A 22503-nucleotide genomic window follows, 5' to 3' on the forward strand; every position below is an offset into this window, starting at 1 on the left:
CTTTGGCTATTTGGGGATTTTAATGGTTCCATGTGATTTTTAGAATTGTTTTCTATTTCTGTGAAAAATGTCTTTGGTGGTTTGATAGGGATTGCATCAAATCTGTAAATTGCTTTGGGTGGTATGATAACTTTAACTATATTTATTCTTCTAACCCATGGAGATGGGATGTCTTTCCATTTTTTTGTGTGTGCGCTCTTCAATTTCTTTCCTCAGTGATATGCAATTTTCTTTTTTTTCTTTCTTTTTTCTTTGAGACAGAGTCTCGCTCTGTCACCCAGGCTGGAGTGCAATGGCACAATCTCGGTTCACTGCAACCTCCACCTCCTGGGTTCAAGCGATTCCCCTGCCTCAGCCTCCTGAGTAGCTGGGATTACAGATGCCTGCCACCACGCCTGGCTAATTTTTTGTATTTTTTTAGTAGAGACAGGGTTTCACTGTATTAGCCAGGATGGTCTCGATCTCCTGAATTCATGATCCGCCCACCTTGGCCTCCCAAAGTGCTGGGATTACAGGCGTGAGCCACCGCGCCTGGCCGAGGATTTTTATACCTTTGTTTATCAGGGATATTGGCATGCTATTTTCCTTTTCTTTTTTGTTGTGTTTTTGTCTTGTTTTGTTTTCAGGGTAATACTGGCCTTGTATAATACTGAGTTTCTAAGAATTTCTTCCCCCTTAATTTTTTGAAATAGTTTGAAAAGTATTCGTGTGAGAGGTGTGTGTGTGTGTGTGTGTGTGTGTGTGTGTGTGTGTTTTAGGTTTGGTGGAATTTATCAGGGAAGCCATCTGGCCATGTACTTTTTTCTTTGTTGGAAGACTTTTTATAATTGATTTAATCTTGTTAATGATCTGTTCAGGTTTTCTCTTTCTTCCTGGTTTATTCTTGGTAGGTTGTGTGTGTACAGGAATTTCTATGTTTCCTCTAGGTTTTCCAATTTGTTGATGTACAGTTGGTTATAACAGTCTTTAATGATTCTTTGTTTTTCTATGGTATCAGTAGTAATGTCTCTTTTTTTGTTTCTGATTATATTTATTTGGATCTCTTTTTTTTCTTGGTTAGTCTAATGGTTTGTCGATGTTTATCTTTTTAACAAATGAACTTTCTGTTTTGTTGATTTTTGTGTTCTTTTAGTCTCAACTTCATTTATTTTTGCTCTGATTATTATTTTTTTCTGTTCTAGTAATTTTGGGTTTGGTGTGTTTTTGCTTTTCTAGTTCCCTGAAGTGCATTGTTAGATTGATATTTGAAATGATTCTACATTTTTGATATAGTTGTTTATTATTATAAACTTCCCTCTTAGTACTGCTTTTGCTCTGTCCCTTAAGTTTTGACATTTGCTTCTATTTTCATTTGTTTCAGTACATATTTAAATTTTTTTCTTGCTTTCTTCATTGACTCATTGGCTGTTCAAGAGTGTGCTATTTGGTTTCCATTACTTTATATAGGTTCCAAAGTTCCTTTTATGACTGATTTCTTGTTGTATTCCATTGTCCAAAAACATACTTGATGGGATTTTGATTTTTAAACATTTTTTGAGACTAAAATATGGTCTGCCCTGGAGAATATTTTATGTATGGATGAGAAGATCGTGTATTCTGCAGGTGTAGTATGAAATATTTTGTCAGTGTCTGTTAGGTCAGTTTGGCCTGTGGTTTGAATCTGGTGTTTCTTTACTGATTTTCTGTCTAGGTGATCTGTCCAATTCTGAGACAGTGTGATGTTGATGCCCCCAACTATTATGGTAGTAGAGTCTATCTTTCCCATTAGATCTCATAATGTTTGCTTTATATCTCAGTGCTCCAGTGTTAGGTACATAAATACTTACAGTTAGATCCTCTTGCTGCAGTGATTCCTTTATCGTTATACAGTGACCTTTTCCTTGGTCTCATTTTACAGTTTCTGACTTAAAGTCTATTTTATCTTATACAAGGATAGCTACTCTTGCTTACTTTTTTTTTTTTTTTAATTTGAGATGGAATCCTGCTCTGTTGCCCAGGCTGGAGTGCAGTGGCACAATCTCGGCTCACTGCAACTTCTGCCTCTCAGGTTCAAGCAATTCTCCTGCCTCAGCCTCTTGAGTAGCTGGGATTACAGGTGCCCACGACCACACCTGGCTAATTTTTGTATTTTTAGTAGAGATGGGGTATCACCATGTTGGCCAGGCTGGTCTCGAACTCCTGACCTCGTGATTCTCCCCGCCTCAGCCTCCCAAAGTGATGGGATTACAGGTGTGAGCCACCACACCCAGCTGCTTTTGGTTTTGGTTTGTGTGGTATGTATTTTTCCATCCCATTCACTTTCAGTCTGTGTATATCTTTACAGGTGAAGTGAGTTTCTTGTAGGCAACAAATAGTTGGGTGTTTTTTTTTTTTAAATTCATTCAGCCAGTTTATATCTTTTAACAAGGGACTTTAATCCATTTACAGTCAAGGTTATTCATGGTAGATGATGACTTACTCATGTTGTTTTGTATATTGTTTTTGCTTTCTTACTGTTTTTTTTTTTTTTTGCAGTTTGGTGGTCTTCCATAGCGGTAACATTTGAATCCTTTTTTTTTTTTCTCATTTGTATATCTGCCCTACCAGTGAGTTTATACTTTTGCGTATTTTCATGATGGTAATTATTCTTTCACTTCCTGATGTAGGAGTCCCTAAGCTTTTCTTGTAAGGCCAGTCTAGTGGTGATGAATTCCCTCAATTTTTACTTGTCTGGGACAGGCTTTATTTCTCCTTCATTTCCAGAGGACAGTTTTGCTTGGTGGTCTTTTTTTTTTTTTTTTTTTTTTTTCCAGCCCTTAGAATATATCATCCCATTCTCTCCTGGCCTGTGAGGTTTCTGCTGAGAAATCTGCTGTTATTCTTATGGAGGTTTCCTTACATGTGACGTGATGCTTTTCAATTGCTGTTTTTAGAATTCGCTTTGTCATTGTCTTTTGACAGTTCGACTATAATGTGTCTCAAGGTGGCTTTTTTTTTTTTTGGCATTTAATCCATTTGAGGAATTTTTAGCTTGCTTGATCTGAATGTCCATATCTCTCCCCAAATGTGAGAAGTTTTCAGCTTTTATTTCATTAAAACCTGTTTACTTTTCCATGCCTTTTCCCACCTGTTCTCCTTCTGGAATTCCTAAATGCAAACATTTGTTCATGTAATGGTGTCCCATCATTCCTGCAGGCTTTTTTTCCTACGCCTCCTGCTGCTGCTCCTCCTCCTGCTCTTCCTCCTCCTCTCTCCTCTATCCTTTCTTCCTTCTCCCGTCTCCCTTCTTCTTCTTTTCTTCTTTCTTTTTCTCCTCTTCTTCTCCTCTTCCTCCTCCTTCTTTTCCTTTTCTTTTTCTTTTCTCCTTTTATTCTTTCTTCCTCTTCCTTCCTTTTTTTTGGTCTGACTGGGTCATTTCAAAAGTCCTGTCTTCAAATTCAGACATTGTTTGTTCTCCTTGATCTCTAGTATGTTGTTGAAACTCTGAGTTGTATTTATTTCATTCATCGAATTCCTCACCTTCAAGTTTTCTGTTTGGCTGTTTTTTTGTGATATCTATCTCTGTTGAATTTCTCATTTAGGTCATGAATTCTTTTCCTGATTTCATTGAATTGTCTATGTGTATTCTCTTGTATCTCTCTGAGTTTCCGTAAGACCATTATTTTAAATTCTGTTACAGGCCTCGATTTTCCTTTTTCTTTCAGGTCTGTTACTGGAGAATTATTGTGTTTCTTTGGGAGTGTCATGTTTTCTTGCTATTTCATGTTTTTGTTTTTTACTACATTGATATCTGCACATCTGGTATAACAGTCACCCCTTCCATTTTTATAGAGTAGTTTTCATAGGGAAAGACTTTCCTGGAGAAGTATTTTATAGTGTTGGTTGAGTGGGGTGCTTTGACTTGTCCTCTAGACGGGTACAGTAGTGTAGTAGTATAGTAGTGTACATGTGATTTCTTTGGCCATAATCGGTGCCTGTGGTTCCTATGAGTGCCTCACTGGCCTGGACTGTGGGTGTTTGTGGAGGCAGTGGCATGACTTTGCTAGGGGCAGTATTGCTGGGCTTGCTGGTCCTTAGACCCTAGGGGAGCTTGTGCTATTTCTGGCAGCTCTGCTGCTTATGGGGGTAGTGTCTTCAGTGGTGCTGGTTTCTGGGCAGAATGGTCCTTGGGCCTTGAGGGGCCTGTAGGGCACACGGTAGTTCTGCCTGTCGGGAGGGTGAGATGGTTGGCAGTGGTGGACACTGGGGAGCTGGTCCTTGGGCCCTGGCGTTGTGTCTGTCTTGGGGGTGGTCTCCTTGCTGTACTGCGCTGCCTGTTTTTTTGGACTACAAGGTTCTGCATGGGCTCAGGTGCTTGGATATGGTTGTACTGCTAGATATAGCTTGGGTTATGGCATTGTAATCTTTTGTATGGCCATGGAGTGATGGTGGTGGGACCTCAGGAATATGGAGATACAGGGGCTTTGGCTCCCCGGGCAGGATACACTCTAGCAGTGGTTTTGGTCTCAAAATGACATTGTGTTGTAGCTGCTTGGGTCCCAGGTGGAGGTTCTTGTCCTTTCCCCAGGCCTGCATCAGGAGAAACTCATTCTCAGGCCCTGTCAGTGTGATTTCCAAGCAAGTGTTCCAGCTGTCGTCACTCACTTTATGAAGTGTCGACGTAGATGACAGTAACATGGTGTTGACAGTTTGCCTTGTTTGTGTACATTCACAGTTAACATGGTTAAAGCATCAGAGAGCGTTCTGTCAACCTGTAACTGGAATTGAGTGAGTTAGGTGCCCAACATCTCTGGGAAGAGTTGAATGATTTCTCTATTCACCCCTCTCTGTTGGGTGTCATGATTTAAAATAAGTTGGAAAATACCACTATGCATGGTTGAACTCTTAGGAGGAAACCAGTCCTGATTTTGTGATTTTTAAAAATGGATGACTTCATCATAAATGACTAGCCCAGATCTTATTACAGAAGGGTCTTTTAGAACTTTGTGTCTTGTTCCTAGGCACCACACCAACCCCGTGGGCACTGAGTGGCGATGGAAGATGGACCAGCCTGAAATGATCTTGAAGGAAGCCATTGAAAACCATCAGAACATGATTAAGCAGTTTAAAGGTATTTATCTTCCCTCTACAAAGGAATGCTAATACCTGTTAATAGTCTGAATCAGATTGGCAGAAGAATTGCCTCTTTGGTAGGATTTTGTCCCCACTGGCAAATTTTCCTCTAAGGAAGTGAAAACTTTGTAGGAATATTATATATATTTTGCCTTTTTAGCTTTTACGTCCCATATGATGGAAGAACTAAAAATTTAAAATGTAGCAACTTAGCCAGGTGTGCTGCCTCACGCCTGTAATCCCAGCACTTTGGGAGGCCGAGGCGGGCGGATCACCTGAGGTCAGGAGTTCGAGATGAGCCTGGCTAACATGGTGAAACCCCGTCTCTACTAAAAATGCAAAAATTAACTGGGCATGATGGTGGTTGCCTGTAATCCCAGCTACTTGGGAGGCTGAGGCAGGAGAATTGCTTGAACCTGGGAGGCAGAGGTTGCAGTGAGCCAAGATCTCTCCACTCCACTCCAACCTGGGCAAAAAGAGCGAAACTCCATCTCAGAAATAAATAAATAAATAAAAAGTTTAGCAACTTATAATATGCTGCATTCAGCCTGAAAGCTTTACCTGGGAATGTACCATCAATCTTCCTAGAAACCTTTGCTGTTGTTCTGTCTTGCTGAGCTGAGCAGCCTTTTGAATGGATTGGAAATTTTAGGTTAGTGGAAAGTCTTAAATAATGTTAGTGATGGGAAAACAGTTTTGAATGAATTCCTTATTTAAAAAAAAGGAGGGATAATATAAATAACAGTTTCTTCCATATAATGCATAGTAATGTGGTAAAAATTCAGCCATTCCATTTTTTTGAATTTCCTGATTTAATTCTGTCTCATATTAACAAATATTGACTTCACTGGAGGTTACTGGTTCTCAAACTTTATCATGCATCGGAATCATCTGGAGAGCTTGTTAAAACACAGATTGTTGGTTTTCTTTCCCAGAGATTGGGTCAGTAAGCCCAAGAGTATGCTTTTTTTTCTTTCTTCTTTTTTTTTTTTGGACCAGATCTCGCTCTGTCACCCAGGCTGGAGTATGTGGTGCCATCTTGGCTCACTGCAACCTTCACTTCCCAGGATCAGATGATCCTCCCACCTCAGCCTTGCCTCCTGAGTAGTTGGGGCTACAGGCACGGGCCACCACGCCTGGCTAATTTTTTGTGAAGATGGGGTCTAGCCATGTTGTCCAGGCTGGTCTCAAACTCTTGGACTCAAGCCATCCACCCACTTTGGCCTCCCAAATTGCTGGGATTACAGGTGTGAGTCACCTGAGAATGTGCATTTCTAACAGGTTTCTGGTTGGTGTTGATGTTGTTCAACTGGGGACCATGCTTTGAGAACCACTACTGTACATGTGATGGCTTCATAAAGCAACAGCTGTAGGTGATGAATTGGAATTTGTTAGGTTCCCTGTTGAATCTCTATGCTCTGGTCTCTACCTACCACTGGTGATTCCTTCTCTCCTGTATTCTTCTTTTCCGTCATATGCAACCATTAAAAAATAGTCCCAGCCAAGACTGTTTTAATATAGACACTCTTAAGGTATTAATAGCGCATATGGGAGTCTTTAGAAACCTCAGTAATTAGCATTCTGAAGATCAGATGATTCTTCCACGTAAGGAAATTTGTTCTGTTCTGGCCACTCATTCGTAATATTATAATACTCCTTACCACTTGATATGGTTAGGCTTTGTCCCCCTCACCCAAATCTCATCTTGAGTTGTAATCTCCATAATCCCCATAATCCCTATGCGTTGAGAGAGACCAGGTGGAGGTAATTGAAACGTGGCGGCCGTTTCCCCCATGGTGTTCTCGTGATAGTGAGTGAGTTCTCACGAGATCTGATGGTTTTATGAGGAGCTCTTCCCCCTTTGCTCTGCACTTCTCCTTCCTGCTGCCTTGTGAAGGAGGTGCCTTGCTTCCCCTTTGCCTTCTGCTGTGATTGTAAATTTCCTGTGGCCTCCCCAGCCATGCTAAACTGCGAATCAATTAAACCTCTTTTCCTTTATAAATTACCCCGTCTCCGGCAGTTCTTTATAGCAGTATGAAAATGGGCTCATACTTATTTCTCATTCTTATGAGAAATGGAGAAAAGTCATGCAAATAATGGTTCAAGATCAGTAGTAATTTATAAAAGATAATTATTCAGTAGGCTTGGCACGGTGCCTCACGCTTGTAATCCCAGGACTTTGAGAGGCTGAGGTAGGCAGATCACCCGAGGTCAGGAGTTCGAGACCAGCCTGGCCAACATGGTGAAACCCCATCTCTACTAAAAATACAAAAATTAGCCAGGCATGGTGGTGTGTGCCTTTTAATCTCAGCTACTTGGGAGGCTGAGGCAGGAGAATCTCTTGAACCCAGGAGGCAAAGGTTGCAGTGAGCTGAGTTCACACTCCACTGGACTCCAGCCTGGGTGACAAAGTGAGACTCCATCTCAAAAAAAAAAAAAAATTAGTCAATAATTATACTTTTGTTCTTTATGAATTTTCTAGGGAAAGTTGACCTGTACATATTTGTGTGTATCTGTAGATAGGCTGACTTTTTTTTGTGCATTTACAAAGATGCTAATGATTATTTTAATTTCTCATCTTGATTTTTAGTTTCAAGCATTTTTCGATGGCGGGAGGTGGGGTACAAATTACATTCTTTTTTTTTTTAATTTTTTTTATTTTTTATTTTTTATTTTTTATTGATCATTCTTGGGTGTTTCTCGCAGAGGGGATTTGGCAGGGTCACAGGACAATAGTGGAGGGAAGGTCAGCAGATAAACAAGTGAACAAAGTTCTCTGGTTTTCCTAGGCAGAGGACCCTGCGGCCTTCCGCAGTGTTTGTGTCCCTGGGTACTTGAGATTAGGGAGTGGTGATGACTCTTAACGAACATGCTGCCTTCAAGCATCTGTTTAACAAAGCACATCTTGCACCGCCCTTAATCCATTCAACCCTGAGTGGATACAGCACATGTTTCAGAGAGCACAGGGTTGGGGGTAAGGTCACAGATCAACAGGATCCCAAGGCAGAAGAATTTTTCTTAGTACAGAACAAAATGAAAAGTCTCCCATGTCTACCTCTTTCTACACAGACACGGCAACCATCCGATTTCTCAATCTTTTCCCCACCTTTCCCCCCTTTCTATTCCACAAAACCGCCATTGTCTTCATGACCCGTTCTCAATGAGCTGTTGAGTACACCTCCCAGATGGGGTGGTGGCCGGGCAGAGGAGCTCCTCACTTCCCAGTAGGGGCGGCCCGGCAGAAGCGCCCCTCACCTCCCGGACGGGGCGGCTGGCCGGGCGGGGGGCTGACCCCCCCCACCTCCCTCCCGGACGGGGCGGCTGGCCGGGCGGGGGGCTGACCCCCCACCTCCCTCCCGGACAGGGCGGCTGGCCGGGCAGAGGGGCTCCTCACTTCCCAGTAGGGGCGGCCGGGCAGAGGCGCCCCTCACTTCCCCGACGGGGCGGCTGGCCCGGCGGGGGGCTGACCCCCCCACCTCCCTCCCGGACGGGGCGGCTGGCCGGGCAGAGGGGCTCCTCACTTCCCGGTAGGGGCGGCCGGGCAGAGGCGCCCCTCACCTCCCGGACGGGGCGGCTGGCCAGGCGGGGGGCTGACCCCCCCACCTCCCTCCCGGACGGGGCGGCTGGCCGGGCGTGGGGCTGACCCCCCCACCTCCCTCCCGGACGGGGCGGCTGGCCGGGCGTGGGGCTGACCCCCCCACCTCCCTCCCGGACGGGGCGGCTGGCCGGGCGGGGGGCTGACCCCCCCACCTCCCTCCCGGACGGGGCGGCTGGCCGGGCGGGGGGCTGACCCCCCCACCTCCCTCCCGGACGGGGCGGCTGGCCGGGCGGGGGGCTGAACCCCCCACCTCCCTCCCGGACGGGGCGGCTGGCCGGGCGGGGGGCTGACCCCCCCACCTCCCTCCCGGACGGGGCGGCTGGCCGGGCGGGGGGCTGACCCCCCCCCACCTCCCTCCCAGACAGAGCGGCTGGCCGGGCAGAGGGGCTCCTCACTTCCCAGTAGGGGCGGCCGGGCAGAGGTGCCCCTCACCTCCCGGACAGGGCGGCTGGCCGGGCGGGGGGCTGACCCCCCCACCTCCCTCCCGGACGAGGAGGGAGGACGCTCCTCACTTCTCAGACGGGGTGGCTGCCGGGCGGAGGGGCTCCTCACTTCTCAGACGGGGCGGCCGGGCAGAGACGCTCCTCACATCCCGGACGGGGCGGCAGGGCAGAGGTGCTCCCCACATCTCAGACGATGGGCGGCCGGGCAGAGACGCTCCTCACTTCCCAGATGTGATGGCGGCCGGGAAGAGGCGCTCCTCACTTCCTAGATGGGATGGCGGCCGGGCAGAGACGCTCCTCACTTTCCAGACTGGGCAGCCAGGCAGAGGGGCTCCTCACACCCCAGACGATGGGCGGTCAGACGGAGACGCTCCTCACTTCCCAGACGGGGTGGCTGCCAGGCAGAGGCTGCAATCTCGGCACTTAGGGAGGCCAAGGCAGGCGGCTGGGAGGTGGTTGTAGCGAGCCGAGTTCACGCCACTGCACTCCAGCCTGGGCGCCATTGAGCACTGAGTTAACGAGACTCCGTCTGCAATCCCGGCACCTCGGGAGGCCGAGGCTGGCAGATCACTCGCGGTTAGGAGCTGGAGACCAGCCCGGCCGACACATCGAAACCCCGTCTCCACCAAAAAAATACGAAAACCAGTCAGGCGTGGCGGCACGCGCCTGCAATCACAGGCACTCAGCAGGCTGAGGCAGGAGAATCAGGCAGGGAGGTTGCAGTGAGCTGAGATGGCAGCAGTACCGTCCAGCTTCGGCTCGGCATCAGAGGGAGACCGTGGAAAGAGGGGAGAGGGAGGGGGAGGGGGAGGGAGAGGGAGAGGGAGAGGACCTTGGGTGACTTTCAAGAGCAAATTACATTCTTATACTTGGATAAAGCAGTGTCTCTTACCAGTGTTTTGGAAAATTAAGTGAAACTGTTGGTAAAGAACTAGTAAGCCCCACATCTGGAATTTGACTGGCTTTTCCTAGACTCATTGTTGGTTTAGTTAATAATTGATTGTTGATCTTCAAGTAAGCTATGTGTCTTTTTAATAAATTTCAAGGCAAAGTCTTATTTTCCTTTGGAGAGTGTGTTAGGGTTCTCCAGAAAAACAGAACCAATGGGTATATGTGTATGTGTATGTGTATGTGAATGTGTGTGAGGGGAGAGAGAGAGAGACAGAAAGAGACTGAGATTGAGATTCATTTGTTCATTTTTAGGAGTTGGCTCATGTATTTGTGGAGGCTTGGTGAGTTCAGCATCTCATGGGTTGACTGGCAGGTTGGAGACTCAGGGAAGAGTGGGAGTTCAAGTTCAAAGGCATTCTCCTGGCAGAATTCCTTCTTGCTTGGAACAGGTCAATCTTTTTATATTAAAGCCTTCAAATGATTGGATGAGGTCCATCCACATTATGACGGGCAATCTACTTTACTGAAAGCCCAGCAATTTAAATGTTAATCTCATCCAAAACACCTCCACAGAAACATCCAGAATAATGGCTGAACAAATATCTGGACGCCGTGACCCAGACAGGTTGACACATAAAATTAACCATCACAGATAGTAATATCAGAAGCAGGAAATGCCAGTACTTTTATTTTTATATGAAGTTGATTTTTGAGTTAGTGCTTAAGGAGCTAATGGGACGATGACTGAGGATGTGTGTTTCCTGGACATCCTGGAGTCTCCCTGAATGAACTGTGTCTCGGGCAGTTTGTGTGAGGAGGAATCAGCTCTGCCTTGAAGAAAAGACACCTTCATTTCTTTATGCTGAAATGTCCTTCCTACAGAATGACGATCTGAGTTTGGATAGTAATTTTTCTGACAGGAGCGTTTTTGCAAATGCACTTTAAATGGAAATATGTAATGAATAAACCATGAGGTAGACTTTGTTGATGTTAATAAAATGTGTTAGGTGAGTTCCATGAGCACGTGTTTTTCATTGTCTGCTGGGCCTGTTGAGGGTCCTGTCCTGTGCAGAAAGGGGTGTCCAGTAGTGACCTTAGGCTTAATGTTAATCAGCAGGCATCTCAAATGGTTTGTCTATGGGTTCTTACGATGTGAGGAAAACAAAAGAGTTTTAAAATTTAGATTCTCTTGAGGGATGATAGGATGCAGCATAGCAGAGAGAAAGAATAGAGCACGTCTATGAATGCATGAATCCTGAGTAGGCATTAGAATGCATAAGACGGAAGGAATGATCCCCAGAAATTCAACAACTGCCACCAATTTCATTCTTAAAAATGGTATTTATACAGTATCTATTTTACCCTGGTAATTCCTACAACGGATTTTTTTTTTCATATCTGAATGGATTGACTTGATAACACGTTACCATGTCAGGAAAACTTCAGTGCATTTAATCAGCAACAGATTTGCTGGAAGGGTTTTCAGAGTGGAACTGGTTAATATTTGTGCATTGATGCTCTTCAGGTTAGCAAAGCAGTTTTTCTTGAAGCTAGCAGAAAACAGGTGCATGTTTGAAGGTGTGGAGGGTGTAGACGGGTCAGCACGTAGGCATAAAGGAGCCTCATTTGTTTTATTTTTATTTTATTTTATTTTACTTTATTTATTTACTTGGAGACAGGGTCTCACTCTGTTGCCCAGGCTGGAGTGCAGTGGCATGATCTTGGCTCACTGCAACCTCTGCCTCCTGGGCTCAAGTGATCCTCCCACCTCAGCCTCCCAAGTAGCCGGAACTACAGGTGCATGCTACCGCGCTTCAGCTAATTTAAAAATTTTTAATAGAGATGGGTTTTCCCTATATTGCCCAGGCTGGTCTTGAACTCCTGGGCTCAAATGATCCTTCTGCCTGGGCCTCCCAAAGTGCTGGGATTACAGGCATGAGCCACCGTGCCTGGCTCTCATTTGTTATACATTTTCACAATGAATGAGAGATCCCTTAATTTGTAATTTTGGGGCCTTGATGACTATTTGTTTAATGCTTTTTTCTTTGTTCTAAGTTAGGTTAAACAAGCCATTATTTTTGAAAATCCATCTTATTGCTATAATAGTCATAGTAAATATTGCTGTAAAATTATGATAATAGAAAAGAAAAAAAAAACCCTAATTAGTAAAGGGTAAAGTGCATAATGTGTAAGAATCCAGAGCCCTTCTGGAAAACTGGTGGTAGTCTGTAACACTTCAAAGGAAAAAATGTTATGTGATTTCTTTTAAAATGATAACTTTGACAGCATTATAGAATTTTAGTACTTCAGAATATTGATTGTATTTTCTGTTCTCTTGGCAGCAAGTAATTTCAACTGAAAAAGACCGTAAAGGGATAGGGTCTTGTTCTGTTGCCCAGGCTGGAATGCAATGGCATGATCATAGCTCACTGCAGCCTCAACCTCCTGGGCTCAAGCAGTCCTCCTGTCTCAGCCTCTCAAATATCTGGGATTACAGGCACATGCTACCAAACTCAGCTAATATTTTAAAAAACATTTTTGTAGATATGGGGGTCTCACTATGTTGCCCAGTCTGATCTCGAACTCCTGGGCTCAAGCAATCCTTCAGCCTCAGTCTCCCAAAGTGCTGGGATTATAGGTGTGAACCACTGCACCTGGCCTTAATTTTCATTTTAATAATATTGTATCTATGGGAATACAAATTTCAGGCTTAAACAGAAATGCTTACGAACAGATTTCTTGTATAAATGGCAATTATAGTCAATTTCAAAGGCTTGAAGGCATTTCCTTCGTAGTTTGTGATATTCCTGGTATCTCCACTTTGGCCTCTTTTTGGAGGTCCACTCTTAGCTCATTAATTATTATTATTTTTAAAATCCTTTTATTACTCTTTCTTAACAAATAGCCCCAGGGACAGGGGACCAGGGGAAGGGGGAGGAGGGGAAGTGAGGCCCCAGCCCCACAACCCCTCCCTCGCCACCCCTTTCCCCCTTATATATTTATAATCTATATACAAGCCCTGGGGGTAGGGGGCAAGAGGAACTCCCTCAGTGGGGTGGGGGCAAACCAGGCTCCTCTGCCTTTTGGGAGGGCCCTTCTCGAGGTGGCGGCCGTGTCCATTCCCAAGGCTTAGGTATCCAGTGCAGGGCATCTGGTGGGGAGGCCTGCTGGTAAAGGTCGAAGCGCTGGGTGCGGAAGACTCCACTGCAGGTGGAAGGCGTGGCCTTGAGACAGGAATGCTCATTAATTATTTACCTCACTCTGGCTTAGAGAGTCCTTTGCTTTCTAGTGTGAGTTCCCACCCCATGACAAAGAACGCCTGCCGTCTGTCCTGGGTCTGGTTCAGTTGTGTGAAAGGTGGAACTGGCTGTGGGGATTGTTGCTTATTGTCTGAGTTCCCCAACTGGAGCTAAGTGGCCAGTCCTGAGCAGCTTTGGAAGATAATTCCTGATGTTTTCAATGCTTGTCTTTTGTGTTCTTAATTCCGAGGGCAATCATTGTCTTTTCAGTTATTTCACTGAGTTATAAAAATATCTTTCTTTTCCTGACCTTTATTAGCTTTCCTTTTATATACATACAAAATTAACTTTGCATTGATTAAAAGTGGGTCAGAATTTCAGTGCCACTCAGCGTCTATTCAAAATGCTGCCTGCCCCCTTCTAAGTACTACCATGGCAGGGAGAAATAGTTCCCAGAAAATGGGGCTGAGGTTTCTTTAGCTCAGTGTTCCACACGTTCAGCAAACATCAAGTGATTGCACCGTCTTTGTCAGGAACGTCCTCGGTACTAAAGCTGCAAAGATGAAAAAGACATCATTTATTGCTAGGTGTTTTTATCTATACTTTAGGCTAGAAGCAAAGTACTGCAAGAAATAAAAGATCTCCAACAGATGGTTTTCACAAGCTAGGTATGCTAACATACACATCATAAAGAAAATGTGAAGGTGGGGAAGAGAACACCACCTGTTAATTGTTTTCAGAAACTAATTTATGAAAAACCTCAAGTGGAGTATCTATATCAAACAGGTATTATTTATGACTTTTAGTCAGGACAGGTTGTTGGGAAGATTTTTGGCCACGAACTGCATTGTTATGAGAAGAAAGAAGAGAATGTTTTATTTCTGATCTGCCCAAACTTTAGAAATAGGAATATACTGAGCATTACATCATGTTTATTTGTGTGTTATTTGGTTTATCACTATGACATTAGGATGAAAATTTTCAGATCTTAAGTTCTGGCTTTGTCATCTTTCAATGAGATGAAGTCCGCTTGTTAGTTACTCTGCTGACTGTAATTGTGATTATCCAAGATCAGGAAGGTGTTCAGAATAAGAAAAATGTCAGAAAACTTGCTTAACCAAAAAACCCAAAGAATTAGAATAACAAAGCAGAGTTTAGTTGTGAAAGGGTTAAGATTTGGGCACCATGAAGAGAACAGATCGTCTGTGTGCATGTGCGTGTATGTGTGCCTGTGTGTGTGTGCGTGTGTGTGTGTGTGTGAGTGTGAGATAATGGGAAACAGCACTATCGATTTGCTGTTGAAATGTCCTGTGTCTCATGTGGACTCTTTCTTTCTTCTCCAGGAATCCTTTCCATTAGAAATTTAGAGGCTATTACCAGAGAAACGCAAATCAAAACCACAATAAGATACCATCTCACACCAGTTGGAATGGTGATCATTAAAAAGTCAGGAAACAACAGGTGCTGGAGAGGATGTGGAGAAATAGGAACACTTTTACACTGTTGATGGTACTGTAAACTAGTTCAACCATTGTGGAAGACAGTGTGGCGATTCCTCAAGGATCTAGAACTAGAAATACCATTTGACCCAGCCATCCCATTACTGGGTATATACCCAAAGGATTATAAATCATGCTGTTATAAAGACACATGTACACGTATGTTTATTGTAGCACTATTCACAATAGCAAAGACTTGGAACCAACCCAAATGTCCATCAATGATAGACTGGATTAAGAAAATGTGGCACATATACACCATGGAATACTATGCAGCCATAAAAAAGGATAAATTCATGTTTTTTTTAGGGACATGGATGAAGCTGGAAACCATCATTCTGAGCAAACTATCACAAGGACAGAAAACCAAACACCGCATGTTCTCACTCATAGGTGGGAACTGAACAATGAGAACACTTAGACATAGGAAGGGGAACATCACACATCGGGGCATGTCATGGGTTGGGGGGAGGGGGGAGGGATAGCATTAGGAGATACCCTAATGTAAATGACGAGTTAACGGGTACAGCACGCCAACGTGGCACATGTTTACATATGTAACAAACCTGCACATTGCTCACATGTACCCTAGAACTTAAAGTATAATAATAATAAAAAAGAAATTTAGAGGCTGTTTCAATTTCTGTCATATTTCCTTGAGGACAGTGCAAGAAGACATGAAGTGGAGTCCTTGAGGCTTTGTTTTTGGGAGGACCAGTGTAACAGCCTCTGGCAGAGAGCAAGAAATAGAAACATGCTCTTATGAAGGAGAGAACCAAGGTTTTACATAAGCTTCTCAATATCTTACTTGTGAGAGAATCAGGATAACTTTAAAATCTAAGAATCCATTACTTTAAAAAGTTGATCATCAAGAATTTTTTTTGTCTTGTATTTTGTTTGTTTTTGTGATTGTCTAAATGGGGGAATATGATTATGATATTTTTATTTGTAGCTTTCTGGAAAGGATGGCTTTGGTGTCTTTGCTTCTAGGTTTCCTCCTGTCCTCGCTGGCTGCTCTGTGGTAGTGCCCTTTGTTGATCCCTCTTCCTCTCCCCAGAACTGTGAGTGTTGTAGGACTCAGTCCGTGGTCCTCCTCCCTGTCCTGTTAGGCCCAATGCTTGCTTTGTCTGAGTTGATGGCAGCCATGTTGCTGGAGCCAAACACTTTGTAGAAATCATTGAGCCCTCTCACTTTCTCATACCCTACATCCAATCCATTTGAAAATCCCTCTTGATGATACCTTGAAAGTAGAGCCAGCTGATTGACTTTGCCACCTCCACTATCGTGCCATCTCCAGTGTCACCACCTTGGTCCAAGCCACCATTTCCTTTTTGTATTATATTATAGTCTGTCGGCAGATTATCCTCTCTCCTTGCCCCTCTGTTCTCAACGGAGAACCCGGTGTGATTTACTTAAAACAAAAATTAGTTTATGCCACCCTCTTCTCAAAATCCTGCATTGGCTACCCATGTGACTCAGGTTCCCTAGACATAATCAGGCAGGCTCCCACCTTGGGATCTTTCCTCCAACTGGAATGCTCTTCCGTCTTTGCCCTCTTGGCCTACTCCCTCACCTCCTCCAACTACACTCCCCTTTTCAGCAAGACTTATCCTGACCAGCCTGATTGACAGGTCAGCCTGCCTCTTTTTCCTCTTGGCACCCCACATCTTCATTGCCCTGCTCTTTCTTTTCTTTTCCACGTGCCTATCACCTTCTTTTTTTTTTTTTTTTTTTTTTTTGAGACGGAATCTCACCCTGCTGCCAAGGCTGGAGTGCAGTGGTGAGATCTCGGCTCACTGCAACCTCCGCCTCCTGGGTTCAAGCAATTCTCCTGGCTCAGCCTCCCGAATAGCTGGGATTACAGGCACCTGCCACCATGCCCGGCTAATGTTTTTAAATTTTTGGTAGAGATGGGGTTTCACCATGTTGGTCAGGCTGGTCTTGAACCCCTAACCTCATGATCCACCTGCCTCAGCCTCCCAAAGTGCTGAGATTACAGGCGTGAGCCACCACGCCCGGCCCAAAACTTCATCTTTACCAAAAATGTTTTAAAAAATTAGCCAAGTGTGGTGGCAAATGCCTGTGGTCCTAGCACCTGAGGAGGCAGAGGTAGGAGGGTCACCTGAGCCCAGGAGATTGAGGCTGCAGTCAGCCTGATCACATCACTGCACTCCAGCCTGGGTGACAGAGGCAGACCTTGTCTAAAAAAAAGAAATAATAATAATTGAATTTATTTTTCAGTTCACAAAATAAAAACATTTGCAGCTAGCACGTTTTGAATGTGTATGTTGGGCCTGGCACCCCATTAAGTATTTCATGTAGCTTATTTCATTTAATTGTTATAATAGCTGTATGTGTGTATGTAAAATCTCCATTTTAAAGATCAGGGAATGGGCTTGGAGAGGGTGAGAGAGGCTTGACCAAGGATATAAAACTACCTTCGCGGTGGAGCTAGAGTGTGAACCCGGTGCATCTGAATCCCAGTGGCCAGGGCCTAGCCGATGCTCCTTCCACTTTCTGAGTTTTAGGTTGGTTTTGGAGTTCAGGTTCAACTGCCTTTCTACTCAGCTGCTCATGGTGGGGATTATAGTTAATGATATGCTTTTTGAAAAGCAAATGTTATGCTTAATGCTGAGTTGTCTTGGCAACATAGAATGAGCTTAAGGATCAAATTTTATTTGAAAACCTTGTTTTACTTAAGATCTTAGATTTCAATAACCTAAAAAATTATTCATCCATCCAAAAATACTGACAAGAAATACATTCTTACAATTGCAGTTACCTAGTCATAAAAGAAGACATCACCTGTCATGCTTAGATTGTTCTCATTTTGGTCTGTACTCTGTTGCTTTGATCTCTTGGGGATTTACTTGCACTTTGTGTTTTATTTTATTTATTATTTTGTATTAGGGGTACATGTGCATGTTATTTACATCGGTGTATTGTGTACTGCGGGAATTAGGCTTCTTGCATACCCATTACTCAAATAGTGAACATTGTACCTGATTGGTAATTTTTCAACTCTCACCCCGTCCCATCCTCTTTTGGAGTCTCTAGTCTCTATTATTTCCATCTTTAGGTCCGTGTGTACCCATTGGTTAGTTCCCACTTAAAAGTGAGAACGTGTGATATTTGATGTTCTGTTTTTTAGTTCACCTAGGATGATGGCCTCCAGCTTCATCCATGTTCCTGTAAGGACATGATTTTGTTCGTTTTTATGGCTGCATAGTATTCCATGGTGTATATGTACCATATTTTCTTTATCCAGTCAACCGTTGATGGACACTTAGGTCATGGTTTCATGACTTTTAGCTATTGTGAATAGTGCTGCGATGAACATACGAGTGGGTACAGGTTTTTTTTAATATAATGATTTCTTTTCCTTTGGTTAGATACCCGGTAATGGGTTGCTAGGTTGGATGGTAGTTCTATTTTTAGTTCTTTGAGAAATCTCTCTATAGAGGTTGAACTAATTTACATCCCCACCAACAGTGTGTAATCCACGCCAATTCTGTTGTTTTGCTTTAATAATAGCCATTCTGACTAGTATAAGATGATATCCCATTGTAATTTTAATTTGCATTTCTCTGCAAATGATTATTAGTAATGCTGAGTGTTTTTTTCACGTAACTTACACTTTCGTATTTCTAAGGTGTGGGAGGAAGAGAGAGAGAGAATTAGAGTGTGTGTGTGTGTGTGTGTGTGTGTGTGAAGCACAGCTGACACCAATACCTTAACTTAAACATACCCAGAGAATGACTGTATGTTCTAAAAAGAATGTGTGTTCTGAGCTCTGAACTAGGAGATCCAGGAGTGGCCAACCTGGGGATTCATTCTCTTTGTTTTTTTATTTTGGACAGATCATTCTCTATCTATGAGGAACATCTGAATCCCTAGCGCTTCCTGTGGAATGCAGGTTGTACAGGGGATCAAGGCCCGTTGTTTTGGGTTAAATAAAGTGGTGCCTGGTGGAGATTGCTGGTTGGGGGGTACTAAGTGAAAATGATGTATAAACTGCATGATTTTTTTTTTTTCCAGACAGGGTCTTGTCCTGTTGCCCAGGCTAGAGTGCAGTGGCGCAGTCTCAGCTCACTGCAACCTCCGCCTCCTGGGTTCAAGTGATTCTTCTGCCTCAGCCTCCCGAGTAGCTGGGCCTACAAGCATGCACCACCACGCCTGGCTAATTTTTGTATTTTTAGTAGAGATGAGGTTTTGCCATGTTGGCCGAGCTGGTCTTGAACTCCTGACCTCAACTGATGCACCCATCTCGGCCTCACTAAGTGCTGGGATTACAGGCATGAGCTGCCGTGCCCAGCCGAACTGCATGCTTTTTACAAGCAACTGTGGTTCTCCTGCCCAGCCCACTGCCACTGGACTGCCCTGTTTGTGAGTTTGTGAGTCCCTTCAATAAACCCTATGTCTTGGCTGGGCATGGTGGCTCACGCCTGTAATCCCAGCACTTTGGGAGGCTGAGGCAGGCCAACATAGTGAAACCCCATCTCTACTAAAAATACAAAAAAAAAAAAAAAAAAAAAAAATTAGCCAGACGTGGTGGTGTGCGCCTGTAATCCCAGATACTGAGGAGGCTGAGGCAGGAGAATTGCTTGAACCTGGGAGGCGGAGGTTGCAGTGAGCTGAGATCACGCCATTGCACTCCTGCCTGGGCAACAAGGCGAGACTCTTGTCTCGAAAACAACAACAACAACAACAACAACAACGACAACAACAACAACAGCAGCCCCTGTGTCTCGTTCACTGGCTCTGCATCTCTTTGCCAGCCCCTCACACGTGGTGCTATCCCTACTGAAGTCAATGAGGGTCTGGCGGAACAGTGTGTCTAAAATAAAATCACTTTCTGAAAGCTGAGGCACAACTGAGCAGTGAAATTTTAACTTTATTTCGCCCACATTCTTTGTTACTGTTGTTAAGGTGACAGTGACTGGGATCGAATCAGTTTCATAAACGAGGATAAAGGTGGTAATAGCAAATCGTTAATGAACATTTCTTGTGTGCCAGACACTCCGCTAAGGCCTTTACATGCATTATCTCATTTAATCCCAACAAAAATTCTTCAAGTTACTTACCATTCACAGGTAAGAAAGTTATGTTTCAAAGATGGCCAATAATGGCTGGGCATGGTGGCTCACGCCTGTAATCCCAGCACTTTGGGAGGCTGAGGCGGGCAGATCACGAGGTCAGGAGATCAAGACCATCCTGGCCAACATGGTGAAACCACATCTCTACTAAAAATACAAAAAATTAGCCGGGCATGGTGGTGGGCACCTGTAGTCCCAGCTACTCGGGAGGCTGAGGCAGGAGAATGGCTTGAACCGAGGAGGTGGAGCTTGCAGTGAGCTGAGATTGTGCCACTGCAATCCAGCCTGGGTGATGGAGCGCAACTCCATCTCAAAAACAAACAAACAAACAAACAAACAAACAAAACAAAGATGTCCAATAGGAGTCGGAGAAGACACATGAACACGCTTCTCCCCTAGGCCCAAGCTCCATGAGGAACCCCTATCCTGCAGAGAGAATATATTCTTCAAAAGGAACCTAGAAATCATTGATTTAGAACTATCAGGAGTCAAGGTGATACATATTTTTTCTTTGTTTTTTTTTTTAACTCTTAAGTTCAGGGGTACAAGTGCAGGTTTGTTACATAGGTAAACTTGTGTCATGGGGGTTTGTTGTACAGATTATTTCATCACCCAGGTGTTAAGCCCAGTACCCATTAGTTGTTTTTCCTGATCCTCTCCCTTCTCCCACCCTCCACCCTCTGATAGGCCCCAGTGTGTGTCATTCCCCTCTATGTGTTCATGTGTTCTTAGGATACATATTTTTGCCTATTTACACTCTTTCCGAGTCTTTCACATTCTCTGTTAGACTGAAGGACTTTTAGGACAGCATATCTCGTAATGCCTTCTACATTGAGTCAAGAGCAGTACCTGACAAACCAAGCCGCATGCTGGAATCACACGGAGAGCCCTTTAGAAATCCTGATGCATGGGGCCCCTCCCCAGAGACTGTGATTTAATATGTTTGGGATATGGCCTGGACATTGGGATTCTTAAATGTTTTTTGGGTAATTCCAGTGTCCAGCTAGGATTCAGAACGAGTGGTGTGTGCTAGTGGCTACTAAACTTGTCTACACATTGGAATCACCTGGGGGGGCTTCAGAAACTGCGAATTGCCTGCACCCCTCCGCCAGAGATTGGCGTTTAGTTGATCTGAGCTGTGGCCTGGATTGTGGGAATTTTAAGATTCCAAGGTGATTCCAATGTGCAGACAGGTTGGGCCCCTCTGGTTTCATGCAGTGGCTTTTAGCCTTGGCTATACGTAACAACCATCTGAGAAGCTTTAACAAAACTTATTGCCCAGCCTTGCACCCACTCTGATGAAACAGACTCTTTAGAGGTGGACCTAGGTGGCAGTATTTTTGGTTTTTTTGGAGACGGAGTCTCACTCTGTTGCCCAGGCTGGAGTGCGGTGGCACCGTCTCCTCTCACTGCAATCTGTGCCTCCTGGGTTCAAGCGATTCTCCTGCCTCAGCCTCCCGAGTAGCTGGGATTACAGGCATCTGCCACCACTCCCAGCTAATTTTTGCATTTTTAGTAGAGACAGGGTTTCACCATGTTGCCAGGCTGGTGTTGAACTCCTGACCTCAAGTGATCTGCCCACCTTGGCCTCCCAAAGTGCTGGGATTACAGGTGTGAGCCACTGCGCCCAGCCTATTTTTGTTTTTTGAGACAGGCCTTGCTCTGTCATCCAGGCTGGAGTGCAGTGGCATGATAGTGGTTCACTGCAGCCTCAATCTCCCAGACTCAAGTGATCTTCCCACCTCAGCCTCCCAAGTAGTTGGGACCACAGACATGTGCCACCATGCCCAGCTATTTTTTTTTTTTAATTTTTAGTAGTAGCAAGGTCTCACTATATTGCCCAGGCTAGTTTTGAACTCCTTGGCTCAAGCAATCCTCCTGCCTTGGCCTCCCAAAGTGCTGGGATTACAGGTGTGAGCTACTGTGCCTGGCCTGTAGAAGTATTTTTTGCAGCTCCTCAGGTGATTCCAGTATGAAGTATGAATTATGAAGTATTCCAGTATGAAGCCAAAGATAAGAACGATTAGGTCTCTTCTTTTTCTCTCCTGTACAGCTTTGGACCAACTACATTTACTTTCCCAGTTCAGGATACTTGAGGAATGATTGGTCTAGAAGAAGCTTGTTCTTATGCAGATATACTGAGTTCATTTTCTTAGATCAACATGAAAGAATGCAAAGCTAAGCAAATTATGCAAAGGGACTTATTCTGCATTCCAGATAATTAGCCAACAAAGCTAGTTTTGCCTGCTTGTATTGATGTAGTTTAACTGGTACCAAAACTAAGAATGAGGTTACTGACTGATTTTTCTGATTTAATAATTCTAGTCCTGCCCTGCCCTTTAGCCTTTGTTTTGTATTCTTTGATATCAAAAATGAATTTGCTCTATAAAATCAAAGCATCATTAAGTGACATCCTCTATCTGTGCCTTATGTAGCTGGGTCCTTCTCACTGTATTCTCCAGGAGTACCGGGCGTCAAAGCAGAACGCTTTGAAGAAGGAATGACGGTAAAGCACTGTGCATTGTCCCTCGTGGGAGAACCAATAATGTACCCAGAGATCAACAGGTTTTTGAAGCTACTCCACCAGTGTAAAATCTCCAGCTTCCTGGTCACAAATGCACAATTTCCTGCGGAAATCAGGTGAGT

At 44.3% G+C, this 22503-nt stretch overlaps 1 protein-coding gene across 7 annotated transcripts in view; it reads left to right on the forward strand.

The window, feature by feature from the left end:
* LOC744965 (S-adenosyl-L-methionine-dependent tRNA 4-demethylwyosine synthase TYW1) overlaps positions 1–22503 on the forward strand; it is a 249248-nt gene that overhangs the window by 82535 nt on the left and 144210 nt on the right. For 4 of the 7 annotated variants that reach the window (XM_024357847.3, XM_063814309.1, XM_063814308.1 and 1 more), the window contains 2 exons: positions 4980–5089; positions 22320–22497. In XM_024357847.3, the coding sequence (XP_024213615.1) occupies positions 4980–5089; positions 22320–22497 (288 nt within the window). Of the gene's footprint in view, positions 1–4979; positions 5090–22292; positions 22498–22503 lie in introns of all 7 variants that reach the window. The other 3 variants (XM_024357846.3, XM_024357849.3, XM_024357850.3) reach the window with 1 other exon arrangement.

The sequence above is a fragment of the Pan troglodytes genome, chromosome 6 (assembly GCF_028858775.2).
Source record: "Pan troglodytes isolate AG18354 chromosome 6, NHGRI_mPanTro3-v2.0_pri, whole genome shotgun sequence".
Taxonomy (NCBI): Eukaryota; Metazoa; Chordata; class Mammalia; order Primates; family Hominidae; genus Pan; species Pan troglodytes.